At 43.6% G+C, this 24799-nt stretch overlaps 1 protein-coding gene and 2 long non-coding RNA genes across 7 annotated transcripts in view; 1 reads left to right on the forward strand and 2 right to left on the reverse strand.

Moving 5' to 3' along the window:
- Cfap92 (cilia and flagella associated protein 92 (putative)) overlaps window positions 1-9470 on the reverse strand; it is a 50247-nt gene extending 40777 nt beyond the window's left edge. For 3 of the 4 annotated variants that reach the window (XR_010045585.1, XM_063243254.1, XM_023562230.2), the window contains exons 1-4: window positions 9251-9470; window positions 8374-8640; window positions 4277-4464; window positions 3437-3644 (exon numbers count right to left, since the gene is read on the reverse strand). Coding sequence is in view for 3 of the 4 variants with exons in the window: in XM_063243254.1 (XP_063099324.1) it covers window positions 3437-3644; window positions 4277-4464; window positions 8374-8620 (643 nt within the window). In the remaining variant the exon portion in view is untranslated. The remainder of the gene's footprint in view (window positions 1-3436; window positions 3645-4276; window positions 4465-8373; window positions 8641-9250) is intronic. The other variant, XM_063243255.1, reaches the window with a different exon arrangement.
- A 1-nt stretch (window position 9471) lies between these two features.
- Window positions 9472-11271, forward strand: LOC134474733 (uncharacterized). The gene is made up of 2 exons (XR_010045589.1): window positions 9472-9885; window positions 10929-11271. It is a non-coding gene; the product is annotated as an uncharacterized LOC134474733 (long non-coding RNA).
- The window catches only part of LOC101788099 (uncharacterized), a 35713-nt gene continuing 21431 nt past the window's right edge, over window positions 10518-24799 (reverse strand). The window contains exons 3-4 of one of the 2 annotated variants that reach the window (XR_001199788.3): window positions 22846-24043; window positions 10518-14358 (exon numbers count right to left, since the gene is read on the reverse strand). This is a non-coding gene — a long non-coding RNA (uncharacterized LOC101788099). Of the gene's footprint in view, window positions 24044-24799 lie in introns of both variants that reach the window. The other variant, XR_010045586.1, reaches the window with a different exon arrangement.

The raw sequence follows: 24799 nt of genomic DNA on the forward strand, positions 1-24799 counted from the left end.
TCCAGGGAAGCAACGCCATCCTCCCATTTTACAAATGAGGCACCAGAGGCTTCAGTAACTTTCCTATGGCCAGACAGCTGGTCCTCAGCAAAGCCAGGGCTACACAGGAAGGCCCTTGTCTCTAACTAGGGCCCCTGTGCCTCTCCTTCTGTCAGTAAGGGTCTTGCACACACATAACAGTGACAAGCATATGTGGAATAGTGAATGTAGCATTGAATGAATGAACGAATCAGTCAATGAACATAATGGATGTTAAAGAAGTGGGAAAAATGGGGCCAGGGGTTTAGCTCAGCGGCATAAGTGCCTGCTTGGCACACATAAGGTCATGAGTTCAAGTCCTGGTACAAAAAAAAAGTGGGGAAAAAACAGAAGACGTGATTTCATTCAGTGTTGAAGGACAGACAAAAATTGTGGCACCCCCAAGGTAGGGCTAGCAACTAAGGCAGCTCTGAGAGAGATTCGGACCGCAGTATCTTCAGAAACTAAGCGGTACAACATGGCGTGAAGACAGGAGCCAAAAAGAAGCCCGGGGAGCAGATCACGAACCACCTTCAGGGCCAGACTTAGATGCCCAGAATCAGTTCTCTAGGTCACTGGGCAGCCAGGAAAAGTGCAGAGCAGTGGAGCAGCAGGGCCAAGGCCATGGTCCTGGAAGTCAGGCCAGGAGAGGGGGACAGAGTAAAACCTGAGCACGGCCTAGCAGGGTCCGAAGAGGACACAGCTTCAGGCTGAAGAGCTTCACAGGACATCCCCCAGGTGGGGATACCAAACAGGTGCGCGTACTGGTAGCAGGAGCTGAGGGCATCGGAGAGCTCTTGTGGGTTGAGGCAAAAATGAGAAACCAAGCAATGCAGCAGATGGAAGCAAAGAGAAATGTTAACTCTAGTTGGGGGTTCTATTCACACCACAGGGCTGGAAGCTAACAAGTCCTGGCACTTGATCCACCACACATTCAGATGCATCACTGTGCACCAAACACACCTCGCAGTGCCTCTGCCACCCCAAGAAATAAAACAGTCAGACCTTGGCACTCAACTGCTCTGAAACTCAGCAAATCTGGTACTCGATGCACCAGGAGTGAAAATTTTGTCCCAGTCCTTGTTTTTGGTTTAAGTGCAAGGTAGAACTTATCAGGATCAGAGGCAGGGATTTAGCTCAGCACCATAAGTGCCAGCCTGGCAAGTGCAAGATCCTGAGTTCGGTCCCCAGTTCCAAAAATAAAGAACTTGCCAGGGTCGATTGTCTAGTCCAGTGCCTTGCTGCCCTGTCCAGCCAACACAATTTGTCTGGAACTTACCATTTTTAGGACTCATCGTGCCCCTTGGAACCAATTAATGACAGGTACCAAGGTAGTGCTGTGTCTGTACTCTTGTTCGGCAGTGACAAAAAGCAGGATTTAAGACTACAGGGACAGCAGATCCCCAGGGAAAAAATCCATTAACGATGACTAGCTCTGAATTGGTCTCATGTGATTTTAATTTTTCTCCTTTGTGTTATTTTTAAATTGTCTTACAAAGTGAATATACACTGCTTGGTCATGGAAAAACTAAAACATTTAAAGTGAGAGGCAAGGATGCCAAGCTTGGAACAGGGGTCAAAGAAGAGCAAGTAGGGCCAGGATATAGCCCAGTGACACAGTGCCTGCCTGGCAAGCACAAGGCTCTGAGTTTGAGTCCTGATTGAAAAAAAAAGGCAGAAAAAAAATCAGATGCCACCATTTCACAAACACTCAGAAAAAGCCCCTGGGCTCTCCATGCGGGGTCTACAATGCCCCTATCCCTCTCTCTTCCAGCCACCTGATTCTGCTCATCTTGCCAAAGCTGGCTCACCCTTCTCCAGGGTGAGTCCACCACAGGGCAGATGTTGGCCAAAAACTCTAACCCACTGTTGCAGACAGCTGAGCTAGTTAAAAATACTGTAGGCAGTGAGACAGGTCTAGGTCCTCAAAGGAGTTAGTGCAGAAGCCCAGATACCTTGCAACTATGGGGGAGACAGACACCTCCTGCTGTGGGCCAGGCCTCAAGACAAAAGATCAAACAAATGCATCCACATCCTAAGGTCTGATACTGGAAATAGTTCCCTATCACCCTGAGGAAGCCAGGAGTCACCATTCTAACACCCTAGGGAAGAGTCCCTGCTCTCTAAGAATGCCTGCTTTCTGCATGACTCGCTTCCCCATTTGTCCCTAATGTGATCAATTTTACCTGAACTATTAATCATTTTTATTTTACTTATTTATTTTTTGTGCAGGGGATTGAACTCACAACGTCTCATTTGCCAAGCAGGCACTTACGCCACTAAGCTAAACTCCCGGCCCCTGAACTATTAATCTTATTGATTAATCATAGTTTTGCCCCACTTTATGCCCATCTGTCCTCTGAGTTCCCAGTTTTCCTCATCTTAAACCCATTTTACCCGATGATTTTACTCTGTTAAAGTCCCTAGAAAAGACAGAGTCCTTGGCAACCTGCTTGGGACCTCTTCTGTCTCTCTCTTAGATAGAAGCTTTCTTTCTCTCAATAAATATATTCTGCTCTTAACCTCTGTTGTTCTTAAAATTCATTCTTTGATTTTAGAAAACACAAACTTGTACTGGACATAGTAGGTTGGGAGTTTCATTCCCCTATATCACCAGCAGCTCAGGGCCAGGGTCTAGAATCTGTCAAGAGCAGGTGGTTTGAAGCTCACACTTGAAGGACACGGGTTTCTCATCTGGTTCTGATGAGGAAAGTTACCCTGCACCCCATTTTCTTACACATGTTCCTATGATTAGTTTAGATATAAATCAGTGATTATCAGCCAGGGGTAATTAACTACAGTATTGGGGATTGAATGGGATGATTTCATTCTGAGCTATACTATTTTTGAGGTCCCAAAAAGTGGCCCCATTCGCTGCCCACCAACACTGTAACTGGCCCCAGGGTAAAGGATACTTCCTGATACCTCAAGCATGTCCTGGAGGAAGGTGTCCCAGGAAAGCAGAAACCAACACAGACACCAGGTAAATTAGATGAAAGATTCAAAGGAACACTGGCTTTGACCTGATACTACAGATTGAGCATTCCTCCTCTGAAAACCTTGGGATTTAGTGTTCAGATTTTGGAATATTTGCACGTATAAATTGGGATACCTTGGAGATCAGACAGGTATATGAGATTCCTTCATGTTGTGGATACTCCTTACATACACCGGTGGAGGATTATTTTATAGTCTTTGTAGCATGCCTCAGTTGTGACTGTGACCTATCATATAAAGTCAACTGTGGCAATTTCTACTTCTTGGGTTATTTGGGTGCTCAAAATGTTTCAATTGTTGGAGAATTTCCAACTCAAAGTTTTGGCTTAGGGTGGTCATCCTGTGGTGAGAAATTACAAGCTTCCAGAAACATTTCAAATGAAACTAAGAAAAAAGAAAAACCCCACGACATCTGACTTACCAAAAGAGCTTACATCATCTGACAAACAGGATGTCTTCACTGGATGATAATACCTGAACTTTTTCGAAATCTTGTCCTTGGTGTCCCAGATCCTCAGGGTGATTTTGTGGAAATTCAGTTTCTTTAATAATTCCTTTGTCACACTGACATTAAAAGTTTGGCTCCATGACACCCAGAGCTTGTTGTCATCACACCATGGCTTCATAGTCTATGTAGAACACACACAGAGACTTTGCCTGAGGGACAGATGCGGGTGGCAGCAGTGGACAGGGCTGACCACCGCTCACCAAGCTGGCCTCTCACTGCCACCCTCCACCTGCCTCTCTGCGGCTCCAAACCCACAGCAGGAAATGGTGCAGTATGCATTGGTCTCTGCCAGGCTCTGGGTTCCTTGGAAAAAATAACATCAAAGCAGATAACTGCAAGTCACGTCCTCTCTGATGACTTCTAACCCAAGCCAAACCTCTAGCGGGGTGTGCCCAAGTGTGGGTAAGCTGCATTTACACACACATGTAAACACTCATGCACACACGTGCTCACACACACACGCATGCACATAGGAAGGAAATTTCAAGAGCTGCCACATCTTTGGAGACACCCACGGCCCGACTGATTAAAAACAGCTAAAGAAAAAAGCCAGAGGTGTGGTATTCTTAGGCTGGTGTGGATTCTCACACAGAATGCCTGGGCTGGCCCCAGGGTCTGTAGGTCTAACAAGCTCCAGGGACACTTATCTGGCAGGCTGACAGGGAGCCCAGTGTGTGGCGAGCACTATGCTGCATGCAAAGCCACACACACGTGCACTCACACACACACACACACACACACACACACCCATACCTTTATTCCTGACTCCAGAAACACCCTGGCCAGTCCTGGAAACACCACCACATCAACTCGTTTAGGTTCTTCATCATCTGGCAGGAAGAAGTACTCAATATGGTAGAAACGGCGAAATTTCGCTAAACGGTTTGGCAGTTTAGGATACTTTCTGTATTTATCAAGATTTGCAAATTTTCCTTTCAGGTCTAGAAGATAGAAAGGGCCCTGTTGTAATTTCCTGTGGAAAAACAAATCTGCTTTTCCAAAAGAGAGTGCTATAGTTTAGATGTGTCCCTAAAGGCCTGTATGTTGCAGGCTTGGTGTCCAGACTGCTACCTTACTGGGTGGTGGTGGAACCTTTAAAGGTGAGCCCAGGTGGAGGAAGTGAGGATGTGGCCTTGAAGGGATTCTTGGACCTGCCCCCTCCAACTTCTGTCTCTCTGCCAGACTAACATAAGTGAGCTGTTTCCTTTCCCCAGGGCTCCCACTATGATGTTCAGCCTCTCCACAGCCCCAAAACAAGAGGCAAATGACCGTGGACTGAAACTTCTGAAACCACGACCTAAAACAAAACTTTCCTCTTAACGAGTCGTGTATCTCAAGAATGTCATGGTGGGAGGCTGTGTACTCCATTGCTCGCCCAGTTTGGGAGAGATCAGGCCCACTCCTTCTAGCCAGCTGGGTAGCAAGGCCTGGAGTGAGCTCTTGTATGTGTTCAGACTGAATGTGTAGCTCTGAGAGTGAGAGTTTCCTTAAGTTTTTCTCATTCATCTTGCTTGTCTCACTCCAGGCCCAGCCCTAGAAGCAAGTTTTACAAAATGACAATACAATGTGACATGGGATAGCAGCAGGGCTCCGAGGGGCAAAGGGTGGCAGGAAGGAACTTCCTGGGATGCTGGTGTGGTCCCCCGGGAGCCTTGATAGACTCATAGGAGAGAAGGGGGCCAACACTGCAGGCAGAGGGAACTAACTAGTGAACCCCTCGTGAGTGACACTGCCCAGGGAGGGTAGGCAGGGGATGAGAGGTGGGAGGTGAGGCTGAGTCTCAGCCAGCAGCTGGAGTCCCAGGAACCTCCTCAGCTTGCCATGAGCTTACATAGAGCTTCATAGGTCGAGGCATTATTCCTGGTCAAGCCAGGAAGAGATTCGAGGCACTCCATAAACGTTTAGCCCAATGGCATCCTATAAAAATATAACCATGTTTAAAGTTCTAGGGTTCTTTTTGTACACTTGTTTTGGGGTCCAAGCTGTCTTTTTATTTTTTTTTTTTTTATTTAAGAGGAAAAAGAGAAAAACACAAAACAAACCAAAGCGGCGTAAGGGTACACGCAATACAGAACTACAAAACAAAGCAAAACAAAACAAAACAAAACAAAACAAAACACCATAACAGTAAGAAATTACCTGCTAGTAGATTACACACTATTTTCTTGAAAATAGTTCCTCAAATCACAGTATCAAAGAACACAAGGTGGACATTCAAACAGGGAGACTGCAAACAGCTGTGTTCAATGTTCCAAAAACATTGATAAAGTCCCAAGCTGTCTTTTTAAAGTTCAAGGTTTGAACCTCGAGGAAGCTGCTATGGCATTAGTAATTGAGGCCACCAGAAGAATGTTTATACATAGTTTGGAATAAAGTTTCTCCACCAGTCCCTGGGAAGCATTAGAACATGTTAAAGTAAAATCACCCCGGGAATATGTACTGCTCCATGGTTCCATGGCCCCATGGGTCCATGTTCTGATTCATTCTAACGTGGACCAGGAAGTAGACTGAGCCTCTGATCTTCCATCAGTGGAAAGGCAAAGCAATTTGACAATACTTAACAAAAAATGTAAAGTGCATACTTTCTACCCAGCAATTGTACTTCTTAGGATTCAGGATACAGAAGTACATATGTTCATATGCACAGAGATGTCTGTTATAGAATGGTAATAGAAAATACTGGGGGGCTAGGGATTTAGCTCAGTGGTATAAGCATCTGCTTGGCAAGCATGAGATCATGAGTTTGATTCCTGGTACAAAAAAAAAAAAATTGGGGCCAGGGATTTAGCTCAGTGGTGTAAGGGCCTGCCTGGCAAGCATAAGGTCATGAGTTCAATCCCCAATATACCAAAAAAAAAAAAAAAAAAAATTACTGGAAGCAATTTAAATGTCCACCAGTCAGGGGTAGGATAGGTACAGGGGGCTGGCTCAATAGTAGGGGCCTTACCTAACATGTAAAGTCCTCAGTTCCATCCCCAGTACCAAAAATAAGTACGTAAATAAATAGTAAGTAAATAATTAAGGGGTATGATAGGCCGGGCATGATGGTACATGCGTGTAATTCCAGCACTCAGGAGGCTGAGGCAAAAGGATCACTGTGAGTTCAAGGCCAGCCTGAACTGCATAGTAAAACCCTGTCTCAAAAACACAAAAAAAGTAGGATAAACTACAGACACATCATACAATGTTCAAAATAAGACAACAGAAGCATGTATTATAACCACTTAGATATCTAAGATGTTACGTTTTTTAAAATCAATTGTAAAATATGTAGGATTCATTTCTTTTAAACAAATGATTTCTATATTTAGAGAAGTCCCTATAAATACTTTTTGAAGGAAAGCACAATGGGCCTACAGTTTTATGTCCAGACAGAGGTATATTACAGCGTCAGGACATTTGGAAGATCTGCTCTGCAAATACTGTTAGTGAAAGCACCAAAATCAGAAAAGCAAGTCTTTGAGACAGTGCAAAAGCACAGCAGGTTAGAGGTGGCCAGGTGAGTGTCGTTTCTTTTGGTTGGTATTTTCAGACTTTTTGGCTTAATTTTTGTTTTTGTTTTTGAGGCAGGGTCTCCCTATGTAGTATAAGCTGGCTTTGAACTTGCTATGTAGCCCATGCTGGCCTCTAACTCACAGAAATGCTCCTGCCTCAGCCTTCCAAGTACTAGGAAGCATATACCACCATGCCCAGCTTAGCTTTTTTGCTTGATAACAATATGCACAAGATAAAAGCACCATGACTGATGAGGTCACCACATGACAAAAAGCTTAATTCACCAAGAAGATGAGCAATTAAAAATGTGGTATCTACCTAACCAGACAGCCTCCAAAATATTTGAGGCAGAGACAGCACTATGGAGAGCAGCTGAATTCAATTCTCAGCACAACATAAATTAAGCAGACCAGACAACAGAAAAAGAAAACACATCAAGGTCTCCCAAGAGGTAAAGCACATTTTTCCGACCCTCACACTAAACCACGTGACTTGCTTTGCCTGAGAAAATGTCAGCAAATAGGAGGAACTGACACTTGAGCAGCTTGTGTGACACTGCACCGACCCTCTGGCATGTGGCTGACTTTGCACACTCAGCAGGTGTCTGGGCCAGGCCACCGGCAGAGCAGGACAACTGTTCCTGGGAATGGAAGCCAGCAGCCTGCACACCCAAGGAGTACAGCAACTTCCTGTTTGCAGTCACTCAATTTGGGGGCTCCATTTAATTGACAGTTGTTAATGGGCTCACTTTATACTGAGGTCTTCTCTGTATGTGCGTGTGTTCTGTTTCTGGTGTTTTGAGGTCAGGGTCTTTTTGTCCTCTTTTTGGTACCAGGGACCAAAGTCACAACCTCATGCTTGCCAGGCAGGCGCTTACACTACTGAGCTAAATCTCCAGCCCAGGGCCTCATTTTGTAGTGCAAGCAAGCCTTGAACTCCTAGTGATGTTTCTGCCTCAGCCTCCTGATTGCGGAGATTATAGGTGTGCGGCACCACACCTGGCTTACATGCAGAGATTTTGATTCCAAAAAATCAAAGATGCATTTAAACAAGATTTTAGTGACTCACAACCAGCTTATGGGAATCAACGCCACACCATACCCCCATCAGCTTGAACCACTCACCGGTGGATCAGAGACATCACCTGCTTTATTTGATCTTAGAGAGGATTAAGTATAAGAAACTCATGCAGCCACTTAAGTGCCTGGCCCACTGTCGGGCCTCCTAAAATTTCTGACTATAGAGGGAGGAAGGGAGCGGAAAGATGTGGGGCCTATGTGGCTTATTTTTCCAACAGAAGACCAACTGTGGACTGCCTTTCTGTGAGGGGTACTGGAACCTCCTTGAGCATCTACCTGTATTCACAGGGAGGGCCAGGGAGATAATGAGATTGCAGGGGACCAGCTGGGGCACGTCAGCATTAAAGATGCTGGCATCCAAGGGCTCGATACTGCTGTAGCTGTTGTCAAAGTTGGACTCCTGCTCGGGAGCCGGAGCCCTCAGGCTGTCTTCTGTGCCAAAGTGGTAATAGCTTGGGAAGGAGGAGGCCTGCCCGATGCTTTCTTTGTCCTCATCTCCCCAATCCCAGATGTGCAGAGACATGCTCCAAACTGTAGGGCAGGCTGGGAGAAAATAAAGACTGGGTCACCTCTGTCCTCAGAAGCTAAACCCTACCTGTTGCAGGAAGACCCACCCTTCTCTCATCTTGCTCTGGGGCTGCCTAAAGTCTGGTCACTGCCAGGTGCACAGTGCCCAAAAACATGAGTGAAAAAAAGGAAGGAACCACAGAAAGGGGCAGCTAGCTGTTATCAGGATGATGAGCGAGTCCAGCTTGCTTCTCTTGCCCTGAATCAGGACTCAGTCATTGGCACCTGTGGAATACCTGGCTAGGGGAATGCGGCTCTCCAGGAATCACGAGAGGGCAGGGGAGGGTGGAGAATCCTTCTTGCACCAGGCTCAGGGCTCAGGGAGGTCAGCCACAGCCCGGGGAGGTGCACCAAAGCATGCTAGGCGTTTGCCACTTGGACAAAGACCAACCAGGCTGGGCAGCGCCGTGCGGATGCCTGGCGAGGTCAAAGAAGGCGAGACTCCAGCAAGGCAGGTCATGAATAGCCACTGGGTCCTGAGTCTAGGGCACAAGCTCCAGGGCGGTGGGAGTGGAGTCGGGGCTGTTGCGAAAAAGAAACACTGGCCTGGGGGTAGCGACGACGAATCCGAAGGCGCCAGGGGTACCTGCGAGCTGGTGAGTGGGGCAGCAGATCAGGCAAAGTTGGAGCACTAGCTCCTCGCCCTCCTAGTTGCCTCCGGAGACCCGCGAGTGCAGTGCGCTCCAGGGCAAAAAGCAAAGTGGGTTTGTTTCCCGGTTGCTAGGAGACAGGCAGCACGGGGGCGGGGCGGGAAGTCCCAGAGGCGGGACTTCCGGTCGGCCTAGGCGCACAGATGGTACCTTGGCGAAGCGCATGCGCAGCGGGCGAGAAGCTCTGTTTGACCTCAAACACAAACGGAACCTGACCCCCTCCCCGCGAAACGGTTCAGAAACCCAGGTGCCTTCTCCCATTCTTTCATTCCTTCAGTCTGTATTATGCACCCCACTTTTACCCCAGAGCAGGAGAAGCTAAGCGGGCTCCTCCGCTCATTCATTTTTTAGTAAAGGCAAAAGCAGCGATCCACCAGCTTTGCACACCCACACTCAGACCCCAGCCTCTCTCTCGTGCGGTTTTTGTGCTCCTGTCGCCGAGGCCATGACTATATATCATCAGGATTCTGTTTTGTAACCCTGTGCCCTACTTCCACAGTGAGGAAACAGGGCCTAGAGAGGTGACCCAGCTGACCCAGGGCCATACAGTAAGGTCAAGCCTGATTGGAAGGTAAGGTGAATATTTAAATTAAAAAATTGTTACACTTAAAGAGCCATTGTCTTGAATCCCCCCACAAGACTCCTCCCCTTTTCTTCGAACACACCCCATCGATCTCACCACTCTTTTGAAGCCGGTCTGGAAATTCTCTTTCCTGAGAATATGATCAAAAATACCGTGAATGCTGCTGCCGAGCGGCATCCAGCCAAAAAGTAGGCTCATAAAACCGTGAGGGTGAGTCCCCGTCTACCTTACCAGGCTCTTCCTCGAAGTCAATATGACCATGAAAGGGAAAAGTTTGAATCAATTCAGGACACCGGGGCAGCCAGGACAGCAGAGCTAAAGGCATTCACAAGGACCCCTAAACCAGGGAAGAGGGACAAGGAAGCTTTAGAAACGAGGGGACAGAAGCCAAATCAGGTGGTGAAGCCATGGGGACCGGGGATGACACAGTACATTTAAAGGTCGGGGAGGAGAAAGTTCACGGTAATTCAGACAGGATGACCAGGGCAGCATGAGCACTATGGGCAGTGGGGAGCCATGGTGGCTTTTCTAGGAAGGGAGAGTGTCCCCGCTCCACAGGACATTGTCATTCAAAGTATTTTTTTCCATACAAAAGCTGTCTAGTGACAACCAGACTACACTTTCTGAATTGAAAAGATTACCTTTAATCTTTGTTTGACAGACTTTATTCAAAATAAAATGTTTTGCTCATTTTCTAGATGGGTTCTTCACTCTGATAACTGTTTCCCTTCAGTAGCAGGGGCTTTTGAGGAATTAAGTTTTTGGGATAGACACTTGCTAATTCTGTAATTCAGGCTGATCCTCCACTCCCTGTGTGGGCCAAACTCGGTTAAATCACAGCAAGCCTACTTCCTCAGTCTCTGGAGTGCGGGCATTGGAAGGATGTGCCAGCTCTCACAGCAGGAAGGACTAACGGTTTCGGTTTCCTGTGATGTCATCTGTCTATTCTTTGAGTTGCCACTGTTGTTTTTGTTGACTTCATGTGTTTTCGTCACTTCTTCGAGCCAAGAAAATCTCCGTGTTTATTCCAGGTCCACAAAGTGCTTCTCCCTAGCCTTTCTTCTAGGAGCGGTAAACTTCAGAGCTTACAATTGGAGTTTTATCGAAGGGAGAGTAAAAAGCTTGACTTTCTCTGAACAAGGCAAGAGTACAGTCTGGCCCGGTCTGACAGGAAGTTTGAACCTGAAGACTACTCACCTTATGAGGCTGCACGCTTGAGAAAATCTCGAAACAAAATGCTCTGGATCTGTAGCAGGTGGATGGTGCTGAAACTCCTATGACATCATGTGCTGCATGGTGACGTGATCGTGTATCAGTTAGGGAAAAGGGAGAAGCTGTATACATGAAAGAAAACTTTTGAAGTGTGTCTATGTTATTTATGTCTGACTACTATGTTCCTGTCAGTTATCAGACTCTCACCAGCTCTGCAGCCATTTGTGGGCCTTGGGCTCAGGCCCAGGCCCCAGAGTTTTCCACCCTCTAGCAGGGTGTGGCCGCAGGGGTGAAGCATGATCCCAGGAGAATTTGTGACCATTCATGCCTTTCTCCTCCTATGCTTCCTTCACAGCAGTCTTTGATAACCTGTGTGCCCTTTCCACCACATTAGCCCAAATTCACCCTGGAGCACAGGAAACTCACTGAAGCCTAGCTTCTCCCAGAATGCTTTAGTCTTCCCCAGACTCCACTCCATGGGCTCTTCCTATGCAGCACAGGGTTGTAACTTTCTGTGTGTTTTGTATTTTTTAATAAGGTGCACTTTGATTGCACTTCTTTAAAGAAGAATCTGAGGACTTAGTGTTTTGAAAACATGCTTTCCAATATTTCCAATCCAGATGCATATGGTACTGCCTTTCTCATTTTCTCATTTTCCCAAAATATTTCTCAAAATGCGGCCTATTTATCAAAATATGGTGCTGCCTTTGTGGCTTACTCTCTGCAGCTTCTCAGTGTTTTTACATTGAAGATGCTTTTAACATTTGGTGCATTTTTTATATACCAAAAGGATGGCCTTGTCACTTTTTTTTTTAGCATGGATACACTTTATAAATACTTTGGAATAAAACATTTCATAATTTTTTATTCCTGAAATAAAGGCCACTGTATTGTAGTGGATAATCTTTTTAATGTATTGCTAAATTTCTTTGTGATATTTCCTTTAGAATGTTTTATTTTCTCTTCCTCGAGGATACTTTTTCCATTCAAGCCCATACTTCCATGGAGGTGGTATGACTTCCTGAATAATTTTGAGTTGAACATCATTTCTAATGTACTTCCTTCTGTCAGCCAATGTTACTAAGAAAACATAAATATATTCAATGAATATATGTATAAAGTAAGCACGTAACAGTACAGTAATCTTCCTGGCTTGTTAAGCTCCTATCCATTCAGAAATAAAATTCACTGATGCTTCTTTTTACTTTTTTGTTTTTTGGTACCAGGGATCGAACTCATGACCTCGTACTTGCCAGGCAGATACTTATGCTGCTGAGCTAAATCCTCAGCCCTGTTTTTACTTTTTAATAGAGAAGAGTAGCATTATTAAAATAGGCTTTAAGAAACATTTCTGTATTTTACAGCTTTGAAACACATATGGATGACTTCATTCTGTTTCCTACTTCTCAAATCACACATTCTCCTTTGCCTGTTTCTCCTTTGTTTTGCCAATGCCTGTTTAATATTTTTTGAGTTGCTTGACATGTTCCAGGTTATAGCAATTCCAAATCAAGTTAATAGCCATCTGGGGCTTCATTGTACTCCCATAATTGATACCAATACCAAAAATGAAAAATGCCAGTGGGTACTTGTTGTGGCTTGAATTTAGTTGTGCCTACAAAGCCTCACGAGCTTACGTGTAAGGCTTTGTGGAAGTAGGTGGGTCTCCACCTGAGTATAGATTATACTCATATGATAACCGGAATAGTTGAGTGATTGATTTAGTGCACAGTTCTTGTGGCTGAATGGATTTACTGTAGATAGAAGTCCCTGCCTGGGGGTGGGTAAACCATCCGTTGTGCCCAGGATAGGAAATAAAGGGAGAGAAGAAAGACAGGCTCGCTGCTTTCTGTCTTCTGGCCTTGGACCTTTCTCCTCTGCCCCGGGCCCTCTGCCATGGTGGTCTGACTTAAGAGCCAGGTAACTATGGACAAATCACTGTTACAGTCCTGAATGAACGAGAGTTTGTAACCATCATTCATGTCATCATCAACTCTGACGTTCCCTTTCTCAGGAGACAAAACCTTACAAGCAATTGGAAAATATCCTTAGATTGATTTTTATATAAAAATGGATTGTGGGAAAATCTCCCCAATACATAACAGTCCAAAATATGTCAAACACAGAATTGTGTGAAATCATAAGAATACTGACTATTCACCAGTACTGTTGCATTTTAACACAGGACACAGTGTTTCTCTGGTAGTCTCAAACTTGTGTGATTATTTGAATTTAGAGTCATAAATTCTACATTAAGTGTAACTTTCAAACTAAATACAATGTTTCCAGTAATAGAAATATATGAAATAATCAGGAATGTTAATTCTTTATGCAGTTTTGGACTCATGAATTTAGCCCTGAAAACCATGTCCTATGGGTAGACATTTGGCATGAATTTTGAGTGTCCCCTCTTAATGAATTCCTTCCACACAGAAATGTCCTTTTATTCTCAATGCTGCAGTCTTCTACTGATCTACTGCCTACATTTGTGCTGCGGGGTGATAAAGCAGAGAGCTGCACCTGTCAGGTAACTATGTCCCGTGAGGACCATAACACAAGCTCACAGAGGCAGTATCACAGTATTAGAAACATTTGGTGTCCTCTGCAACCCTTATCTGTTCATCTGAGAACAACCCAAGCACAGAGATGTTCTCTGCTCCTAAACATACAGTACTTGTATCTTTCTCTCTAAAGCTTTTGAATTAAACGAAGTAGATGCAACAGCTCAGACACAACCGTGTCCCACATTTAAACCAGAGCCCTTTCCAGATGATCTCCATACAATACTCCACCACACACACCATGTAAAATGGAAGGGTCATAAATAAAAGCGTCTTCCAAAATTGTATTCAGCTAATTCGGGGAGCAGCTGAAGCTGGATTTGCTGTGAGGCTGGAGCAAGGCTAACACCTGAGACAAGTCACAGGAACGAACTGCTCTAACCACAGGAACAAAGGGTGCCTGAGGCAAATCACATGAATAAGCTATGCTAGTCTCAAGGACACTGGGTGCCGGAGACAAGCCTTGGGATAAACTATTAGACAGAGAGGTTTCATGGGACACTTAACCTACCAAGTGTATAGATAAACGCGCTGCAGCCACTGCAGCTCTTCCTCCTCCTCCTCTTCCTCCTTTCCCTTTTGTACTTCCCATCAGGAGTGAGGGCTCCATATGGCCTGTCTTCTGTAGATTGATTCTTGTCCTTTTTTCTCCATTCTCTCACTGTCCTCACCCCAGGAACATGGAGAGCTGTGTGGGACGCAGCAAACTAGCATCATTACGATGCTTACGACAATGAACAGATAAGCTCTTGAATGAAACACACTCCTACTACAAACTTCTTCCTTGAATTTAATGTCGCTATACTTCCTAACAGCACTGACATTGGAAGAGTGTTGTAAAATATAAGATAGGAAGGACAAATACATGTGTCTTCATCAAAACTGGATGGATACCAAGCAGAAATATATCACTTGAAATTTCTCTTTGTCTCTACTACATTTTGACTTAAAATGTTTCAAACAATGAGTTTTCATCAAGCATAGTGAGTACATTTTCACAGGACATGGGGCAGCCATGTGAATCTGGAGATGACAATGCCTCCTCTGTGGATCACTTGTTCACAAGCACGATACAGTTTTCAAAAATAACCGAGGTCACTCCTGTCAGCATGTCTGGGAAGCTGAATGTGTATAGGTAAATGTGTGGGTCACTGGCCAAAGTTTCCTCAACTCCAGCTGCTTCTGTTTGTGTTCTCCTTCCTCAGTTAGTGTCTGCAGATGGTAGTGCTGTCTTTACTTGCAGTGTGGCCCGATTAGCCTATTAGTACAGAGATGAGAAACCAGAATGGAAACTAGGTGTTGTGGTCACTGATGCATAATGATCACTGACCCAGCCAGGAAACAGGGCTGCTTTTCTGGAACACAGCAAGGATATCTGGTCTAACTGCAGCATCTACAAGGATTCCTGATGGGCTTTTACTCATGTGGACTCCTCCAAGTCATCAGGGCACTGGTCTAATATGGCTGAGCGAGCCAAGGAACAATAACACCTCAACTTCCTGCTTCTTTTCCCCTCAGCCCACGATAAAACCTCCTCTTCCTTTTCACATGCTCCAGCACTCCCCCAATCAGCCACTAATGTGTAGCTTTGCCTGCCTTCCCAAGCTCCACCCCCAATTAGTCTCAATAAAAGCCCAACCACTTCCTCCTTATGGTGAGAGGGAACTTGCGCTCACTGGCAAACCCCCTGTGCTCACAATAAAAGCCTTTTTACCTCACTCTCTCTTTCAACTGCACCAAAAAAACCTAACATTTCTTGAGCTATCTTTGCCCACATGACCTTGTCCAGTGTTTTGGAAGTGCAGCTATGTCATGAAAGGTACTGACACGGAAAGAATTGTTGCCTTTTAAAAAACAGTCTTCTGCCTTGGCTGTTCCTAACAGTTTTTGCCACTGGCAGAGAATTTTCCTGCTCTTTCTGTTATAACCTAAGCCCCCCTAACTATCCTAAGGTCTGTTCTAAGGTATAAGCCCACCTGCTGCTTCCCCTCCCCTTCTCCCTTCAAATCTAACTAGGTTAAGTTTTAACTTCCTAAAGGCCATAAAACAAAGGCCTGAGGTAATAGCTCCTCTTCCCTACCCGGTAGCCCGTCACAAATTGTGTTAATTGCATTAGATTGCATTAGATTGTACATTCTTCACAAAAATAGCTTCGTTTGTATCACAGTAATACCTGTAACTTGGCCTTACTGTAAATGTGTGTTTTCCTTTCCCTCTGGGCAAAGGACTGATATGTTAATCAATGCTCTCCTCTGTAAAGAATTGTAAAATCTTACCTAATTGATATGTTAACCATTGTTGCCCTCTACAAATAGAACAGTTGTGGTGCTAAAGTAAGGTAACTAAGGTTGTTAATTGCTGTTAGGCTTCTCTGTTCTTTGCTAAGGAAAACAAGATTTCTTCTTATCTAAACTTGCTAGTATGCAGGGAGACTTGCAATTGCCGTTTCTGCTTTGTAGTGTGTCACACCCCCATCCCCCTCCTTACATTGTGTGACCAGCAGCTGTTTGTGGATTTACAAGATAAAAAATCCTGACTTTTAGCTGTGAGGTGCGCAGTCTCCAAATTGGCTCCCGGAGACTCGTCACCAGGCCTGGATTTTACCTAATAAAGCCTTTGCTTCCCAAATTTTAATTTCTTGCTTTCTTGGATTTTATACCGGGGTCCGAGTTATCACACTTTCCTCCTGCTTGGGCTACACTTTGATATGCTAATACAGAGGTTTCACAGTTTTCTAAATCTATGAGTGTTTCCCTTCTTCAAGCTCCTCCATCCCATTCTGGGGCTTCACTATCTACCTTGTGGCATCTATGCCCACCTCCCTCATCTTAGGTTCGATTACCTACTTGACTGAGTTGTGCTGGACAGCTAAAGTTATAAATGTGTCATTGTTTGAGTAACTGTCTTTGAGCTCATTTTCTCTAGCCACAAACTCTATGAAAACCTTTGTGACACTGTCTCTGGGGCTCAGTAATTGTGAAGTAGGAGCTTCTCTGAGCCAGGCTGGTCAATAAAAGGCTTTTGTTACTTCCCTGGGAGTGCACACTTTGTTCCTTAAGCCTGTCTGGAAAAGTCTGATATCCTGTTTTCCATAACAATTGGTCCTGTGGGGAAGCTACCAGGTGGCCTTTTGAGCCACCAGCTTAAAGGACAGTCAGAGCAGCTGCCAGGAGCCTTCCCCCAGGAGAACAAGAAGGCATACCATCACCCCAGTCTGGCAGATCCTCCTTCATTGTGCAGGAGTAACCCGATGGTCCTCCTGCGCTTCCCAGCAGGTCTCAGGAAGAGGAGGACAAAGTTTCACCAGGACTTCAGGGCAAGATAAGTCCCCAGGGCCAACCTGGAACCCAGGTAGGCCTGTCCCATTGGACAGAAAGAGAAGCCTGAGACTCCAGACAGGAAACTTCCCAAAGGGAAGAGGAATGTTTGAACTTTCAAATGACTGTTTGAATGTGAGAATAAGTGGAACTGACAATTGTCCTCAATAGGCAGGAGAGGTAACCTCACTGAGTCTGGTCAGAAACTACCCTACAGTTCTGTGGAGACAGCATAAGGCATAACCATGGGAATCTGTGATCAGCCCACACCATCTTAGTTATGATACTCCAGAGTTCCCAAAAGGGATGCAGCCAAACTGGCGTCTGAATTGTCTCCTTTGGGAGGCACCCACCCTTTGTCTATTGCAGCATCATTCAAGGCCACCACACACATAACATAAATTAGGGAAGTAACCAGAGTAAGCCCACTGTCCTTGATTGTATGTTGAGAAACTTCTAGAAAGATTACATAATTATGGTTTAAAAATGAAGCCTGAAAAAATCAGGCACTTGTGTGAGGTTGGCTGGCTTGACTAATACTGGCTGGCCACCAAAGAGGACTCTAGATATCCCCACAGTGTGAATTGTCTGGAATGAGGTGACTAGCAAACCTGTACACTCTGATCAATTCCCCTATGTTGATTATTGATTAGAAATAGCCCATGACCTGCCCCCTGGTTAGATTTTGTATTAATATGAAGGGCTAAAGTTAGGTCTTTGTGACCCAAATTACTGGCTCAAACCTCAAGAGCTTAAAGAATCCTATGTGCCAAGGCTCACCCGAAAAAGGGCCTCTTTCTCCACCATATATTCTTCAGTCCCCAGCCCTCCTGCTTCTTCTACATCTTATAGTCCCTGACACTCCACTGTCATCAAACCAGCCACCACTGGCCCAGGTGCCCTTGCTTTGTGGATCTCCAGTCACATCCCCAGAGTCACCAACACTTCTGTTCAGCCTGCTCTAGGACTCCTTGCCCCCAGTTGGCTTTCCCTCAGCTTCTCATCCACTTACCTCTACCTGTCTGAACCCCACCACTGGCCACCTCTGAAGCACCCCTTGCCAGAGGCCTCCAGCTCCTCCTGGACTGAAGCCATCCTGTTCCCCATCTGCTACACCCGACCTCCACCCACCACTTTTACTGATGGTACCATCCTGCCTGGACTCACCATCTATTACTACCAGCCCTTCATGATGAATGACCTCCTTAATTGGAAAAATCACATATCTTCCTACCTCAAAAGCCTCAATCCTCTTTGATCTCATTGACTGTGTTACTCAGAGCCATCAACCTACCTGGGAGGAGTGTAGGCAACTGCTATATACCCTCCTCAACACCAAAGAAAAACAAAATCATCACAGAACCCAGGAAATCCAAGCAGACTCTGGCTCCAAAGATCATGCAGCGCCAGAGGCTTGGGCACATACAGCATCTCCAGGGAGACTAAACCAGACTGGGACTTCCAAACCTCTAATGGACAACAATCCCTCACTAACTACTGATCAGTACTCCTCCAAGGGATTCGAGTAGATGCCAAGAAACCCACCAACATGTCAAACCCTACATCTAAGCTCCAGAAACCTGATGAATCTCCTGGTTGTTTCTATGAGAGACTATATGAGGCACTACAAACTTATACACTCATGGATCCCGAGGCCCCTGAGAACCAGTGCATGATCAATGCAGCCTTTGTGGTCCAATCTGCTCCCAACATCCAATGCAAACTCTGGTAACTAGAAGGGTTTTCTGGGAAAAACTTGACTGAACTCCTTGAGATAGCCACTAAGGTATTCAAAAGCCATGACAGCAAGGCTCAACAAAAGGCAGAACACAAAATGAAACAAAAGTCTCTCTCCTTGTGGCACCACTTGAATGCAAGACCCAGTAAGACAGAAATCCAAACCACAAAATGAGAGAGAAACCCACAAAGAGCATAGACTAACTCCCTCCCTGGTCATGGGGAGCTAAGAATTCTCCTCCAAATTTCCAAGGTGACTCAAGAAATCTTGAGGGTATGACTTTTCATTGAGAATTGAAGTGATCCTTGTGCCATCCATGAGGGTCATTACTGGTGACCAAAGAGGTCAGCACCGTTGGTCTTCCTGGCCGACACACTAGAACAGCAGCAAACAGAATCACCAAAACATCATCCAGGATTTAGAGGTAGATTTATTTAATGTCAATGGGCACTGAACTCAAGAAAAAACGTCAGGTCCTAAAGGCTCAAGGAGGGTAGTTTCTTGAGGGGGTTGTTACAAAAGGGAAGTACAGAGGCAGAATGGCTTGTCAATTGGAAGTTGGCTTATACAATGTGGAACACAGTGACCAGCATTTCTGGGAAACAGAAATAGCATAAACTGAAGTAAACTGGAGGTTACTTGGGAAACTAACAGAAACTGAAGTATACTGACTGGGGAAGGTCCATTTTCTGCTACAAAACCCCAGTATTCTACAGAAAGAAATCCAGTAGGACATCAGAAAAGGAAAGATCTCACCTGTTCTTAAAAGAGTGCACATAATATAGACAAAATGGCATACTCTCAAGATGGATAGACAGATTTGGTGCCATTCCCATTAAAATATCAATACCATTTCTCAAAAATTTGGAGAAAACCCACCATTCTTGGACTGCATGGGAAGAGAACAAAGATTCACCAAGAAGCAATCCCTCCTTGTGAACCAGCACCATGTGTGGGCCACCACTGGTGAGGGACAGCCACACCCAAGCCTTTCCCCATGAGTCAGTGCCATTCACATTCTACGGGGGGACAGAACAAGGATTCATCAAGAAGCAAGCCCTCCCTGCTAACCAGCAGCACGTGCAATTTGCCAGTGGCAAGGGGATAGCCAGACCCCAGCCCCTTCTGGCACATGGGCTGGCAAACAAGAAGAGCCAATCCCTCCCTCTCCCTATAAGCTACCAGCTGATCCAGAGAAACACAGGCTGCCATGATAGCTATTGAGGTGATCTGAAATTTGATGCTTGTAGTGTTTTGGTGTTTCACTAACCTTGCAGGTCTAGGGCCAGTGGTATGATCATTTATTCAGAGGATAGTGGTACACAGTATGGCATCTAAGGAGGATTTCTTTCTGAAAGTGGTAGCCATTGTTGATTTCTATTATCTTGTTCTGAAGTTCTGTATCATCTTTCATTGTGTTGTGGGTTCGGTTTTGTTCTGTTTTGTTTTGTTTTGTTTGATTTTGTTATATCTGATGGCATGAGCAGTTATTTTAGGGATAGTAGGATATATTATGGTACCCATCTTGGTTTTACTGTTGTCTTGTTTTGAAACCCTTTATTGTATTCATTGTTTTGTTTTTATTGGTTCTGTCCTGTTTGATTTTTACTATGTCTGAAGGTATCAGCAACCATTTTGAAGACAATGAGAGGCATTATGGTAACTATTGTTGATCTGTTTTATTGTAAAGTCCTGTATCACTTGTACTGGTTTGTTTTGACTGGTTCTATTTCTGTTGATTTTATCCTCTTTATTAGTATCTTTTTTTTTTTTTTTTTTTTTTTTTTTTAGTACTGGGGACCGAACTCACGACCTTGCGCTTGCCAGGCAGGTGCTTATGCTGCTGAGCTAAATCCCTGGCCCTGGTTTTATCCTCTTTAAAATAAAAAAAATTGGAGAAATCTATCCTAACATTCTTCCAAATCAGAGATGAGGCAGAAGAGGAAAGTGATGCCAGGCAAAAGGGTCAATGTTGGGGTCATCTTTCATGTATTTGATAACTATTTTGAGTGCTAAAAGTGATCTCACATTGCTTATATACAAAGTGTGCCCTCCTGTCAGTGTGAATTTTTTCATGTATCTGACAATGCCTGTGTATGATTTTCTACATTGGTACATATGCAAGGCTTCTCCCCAGTGCATTATTTCATATTTACAAATAAAGTAGTGGAAGATGTTTCCACAGTGTTTATAAGTATAGGCTTTTCTCAAAAACAAGTTCTTCCATGGATCTGAATAAAATGGTGAGAAGTAAGACTTTTCCACACCATATCCAAATATATGTATCTGTTCCACTGTAACGTCTGTCTTGGAATTGAGCATAGCTGGGTGTACTGAAGGCTTTCACATCTTGCTTATGTACAAAGGGTTCCTCTTCAGTGTAAGCTTATTCAGTGCAGTCAAGAGCACAATTTTCTATGTTGCTTATATTCAATAGTGTTTCTCGACAGGATTTGTGTTTGCATGATTCTGGGAGAATCACAAGTCAGTGTGTGTTTTCTTATGTTTGCTATAGTTAGGTTCTCTTTAAATTCCTGATAATTATTTGATTTCAGCCCAGTGTTAGCTTTACTAAGCACAGTTGGTGACCATGACTAATCAAGAGCTTTCAACAAGCAATGCTCCCACCTGGTCTTGTAGCAGTGGCTTTCACGTAAACAATAGTGTCTGGAGTCCAAAAAAATATTTCTCCATTTTGATACCACAGAATATACTCACAGACTTTGTGTACAGGGTAAAAAAAACAAATGTAAGAAAAATGAACAAAACATATAACTCAGTTGAAAACACCAAACATAAACAAGATCCATGACCTTGGTCAAAGGAAATGGAATGGTGGATATAAGGAAGTGGATGTAAGGAAGAAGAAGAGATCCAATGACATATTCACAGACATATTCGATATTTTAAAGAGCACCAAAATCTACATTCCTGTGATTTTACCTCAATGTCCAGAAATCCCACTGTGCTGTTATTTGTGGAGACAAATAAGAATTTTTTCACATCTATGAAAAATAAATGAAGAAACTTGAACCATGTGACCACTATAATGGAGGAGGAAGTCTTTGCCCTTGATTCACACATGAGTACATCTGAACTACAGTGAGACAAAGAAACCACCTCAGTGCACTATGTGTACAATTTCTGTATCACCCTTATTGAACATTCCTGTAGCTCAAAACTAAAAAACACAGCACAATGAAAATGACCCATGGTAAATTCAGGAAAAACTAGCAAAAATTAGAGTGATAATCCAAGGGGAAAACAAGAATAAGTCAAATAGGATTTCACCTGGGTATTCTTAACCACTGCCCAAGGCCCCAGGATGTTTATAGCTACTGTTAAGTCTTCCCAGAAACCTTTCTGAAAATAAAACTTATAGAAAAATATTTAAATGCTAAATTACCATGTGGAAAAACACTAGGTTTGTTTGCCCACTTTCTAACAGAGAAAAATCACAGTTCAGGCACAGTAAACAAAGCACCACAGTTGCAGTCACGAGGCCTCTGGACAGCCAGCAATCATCTGATTGCTTGCTGGACATCAAGAAAAGTGCAATTTAGAAAGAAAACACACACAAGCAAATAAATGAGTAGATATCCCAGTTACTATGTAAAATCCTATACAGCTTTGGGACAAGTGGTTTTATGGTCATGTTTGTGAAGATATGGGAAAAAAAACCAAGAGGACATGCAAAGGGATATTATTCCCATAACGAAGGGGCTTGAAGTAGATTTCAGCAAAACACCTAACCATGTACTAAATTTCTTAACAAAGCATTTTTTTTTTTAAAAGCCTAGCTGTTATTGAAATGAGTTAAAATGTTTAGGTTGTTTATAAAGGATTTCTTTCCACTGTGTTTTTTTCAGGTCAGTGCAAGTTCCTTTATATGTTCAAAGTTCACTTCCTCTTAGCTTTTTAATGTTTAATGATTCCTAGCATAATTAATGTTTTTACGTAATGCTTACATACACAGCAGTCCTACCTTTACGACTCACGTGTATGACAATAGCTGTGTGTACTTTTTCCTTATTTTTACATACGTAGGGTTTATCCCCAATAATTCTTTTATGCCTTTGACAAACACTGTGTGTATTAAAACTTATAACACATTGCTTACATAAACTGGGTTTCTTCCGTGTTCATGACTTTCACAGTTGCTGTTTGCTGAAAGTTTCTTGTTAGTACATAGGTGAATTTTTGCCCAGTGTGAGTTCTTTCATGTATTTGACAATATCTCTGTGTTGTGAAACCTTTTCCACATTGCTTACGTACATATGGTTTTACCCTGCTGTGAGTTCTTTCATGTTTTCGACAACTGCTTTGTGTGGTGAAAGCTTTTCCACATTGTTTACATACAAAGGGTTTCTCCCTAGTATGAATTCTTTCATGAACTTGACAATTACTCTGTGCGCTGAAAGCTTTCCCACATTGCTTACATATGTAAGATTTCTCTCCAGTGTGAGTTCTTTCATGTATTCGACAATGGTTGTGTGTGCTGAGTGCTTTCCCACATTGTTCACATTCATAGGGCTTTTCCCCAATGTGAGTTCTTTCGTGTACGTGACAATGACTATGTCTGCTGAAACCTTTCCCACATTGCTTACATACACAGGGCTTCTCCCCAGTATGAATTCGTTCACGTCTTTGACAATCACTGTGTGTCCTGAAAGCTTTCCCACACTGCTTACATTCATAGGGTTTCTCCTCAGTGTGAGTTTGTTCATATCCTTGACAATCACTATGTATGCTGAAGGCTTTTCCACATTGTTTAAATGCATAGGGTTTCTCCCCAATGTGAATTCTTTGATGATTTCCAAATGAAGCGCCATTACCGAAGGATTTCCCACAGTGTGGACACACATATGGCTTTTTGCCCATGTGAGTTCTTTCATGTATCTGAATAAACTGGTGAGAAGTAAAACCTTTTCCACATTCTGAACATATGTAAGTAAGTACTCACTTCACTGTGATTTCTTTTCCAGATGTGAACACCGTTGGGTATACAGTGATTCTCTCTAGGATTTGCCTTTGCATGCTTCTGGGAAGACTCAAAGTCAATGCAGGTTTTCTCATCTTTGATACAGCTGGACAGCTTCTCTTCAAATTCCTGATACTTATATAATTTCAGTCCACTGTCAGCTGTGATTGGAATATTTGCTGATGAATGACCAATCAGGAGCTTTCTAGAACTAAAACTTTCACCTGGTTTTGTATCAACTGATCTTGTGTTCCCATTAGTCTCTGCATTCCAGAAAACCGTTTCTCCATATTGATACCAAAATTTATATGCACAGACTTTTTCTACCTCTTCACTGCTATAAAGAAATAAAATAAGAAAACAACAAATTAGATTTAAAAGTATCTTTTTATAAATGGTATCTTGGGAGGAAATCTGGCTTTATGTCCCCAAAGAAACTTGATCATGGGTTTACTGTACACTCTAGATGATGGGTTGGAAACAACTTTTATCAAAAAAGTAGTATTCATTTGGCAGTTTATAATTGAACACATCTGCAATACATAACACTTTAAGGAACTGGGACATATGTATATGATGTTTTGGCTATATTTCATATCCTTTCTGCCCTGACTCTTTCCCCTTCCACTGGGCTTCTTCACACACTCCAAACATCTGCCTCTTTTCTTCCATTTCTCCTTTACTCTATAATTCATATTTGGGGTTTCTAATACTAAACATAACACACAACATTGGAATTTCTGTCCTATTATATAACTTAATATTATTAACACCAGATCAAATTTGGCAATTATTTTTCCTTCTATATACACACCACAATTTTCTCAGTGCTGGAGATTTACTCCATGCTTTCAGCACTGAGCTACATCCCCAGCTTCATTTCGTATTTTTAAAATAGTCTCATCAATCATAAAGTTGTCTAGGACAAGCATGAATACATGAAATTCCTGCCTTAGCTTTCTAGAGTGCTAGGATTCCACACATACACCATCATTTCTAGGCTACTATTCTGAATTTCCTTAACTCATCTGTGAATAGTCATCTAATAGGCTGTTTCCCCATTTAGCTTTTGTAAATTATACTGCTGCAGACA

Source organism: Cavia porcellus, unplaced genomic scaffold (assembly GCF_034190915.1).
Source record: "Cavia porcellus strain 051 isolate PalLab524CR breed Dunkin Hartley unplaced genomic scaffold, mCavPor4.1 scaffold_37, whole genome shotgun sequence".
In the NCBI taxonomy this organism is placed as follows: domain Eukaryota; kingdom Metazoa; phylum Chordata; class Mammalia; order Rodentia; family Caviidae; genus Cavia; species Cavia porcellus.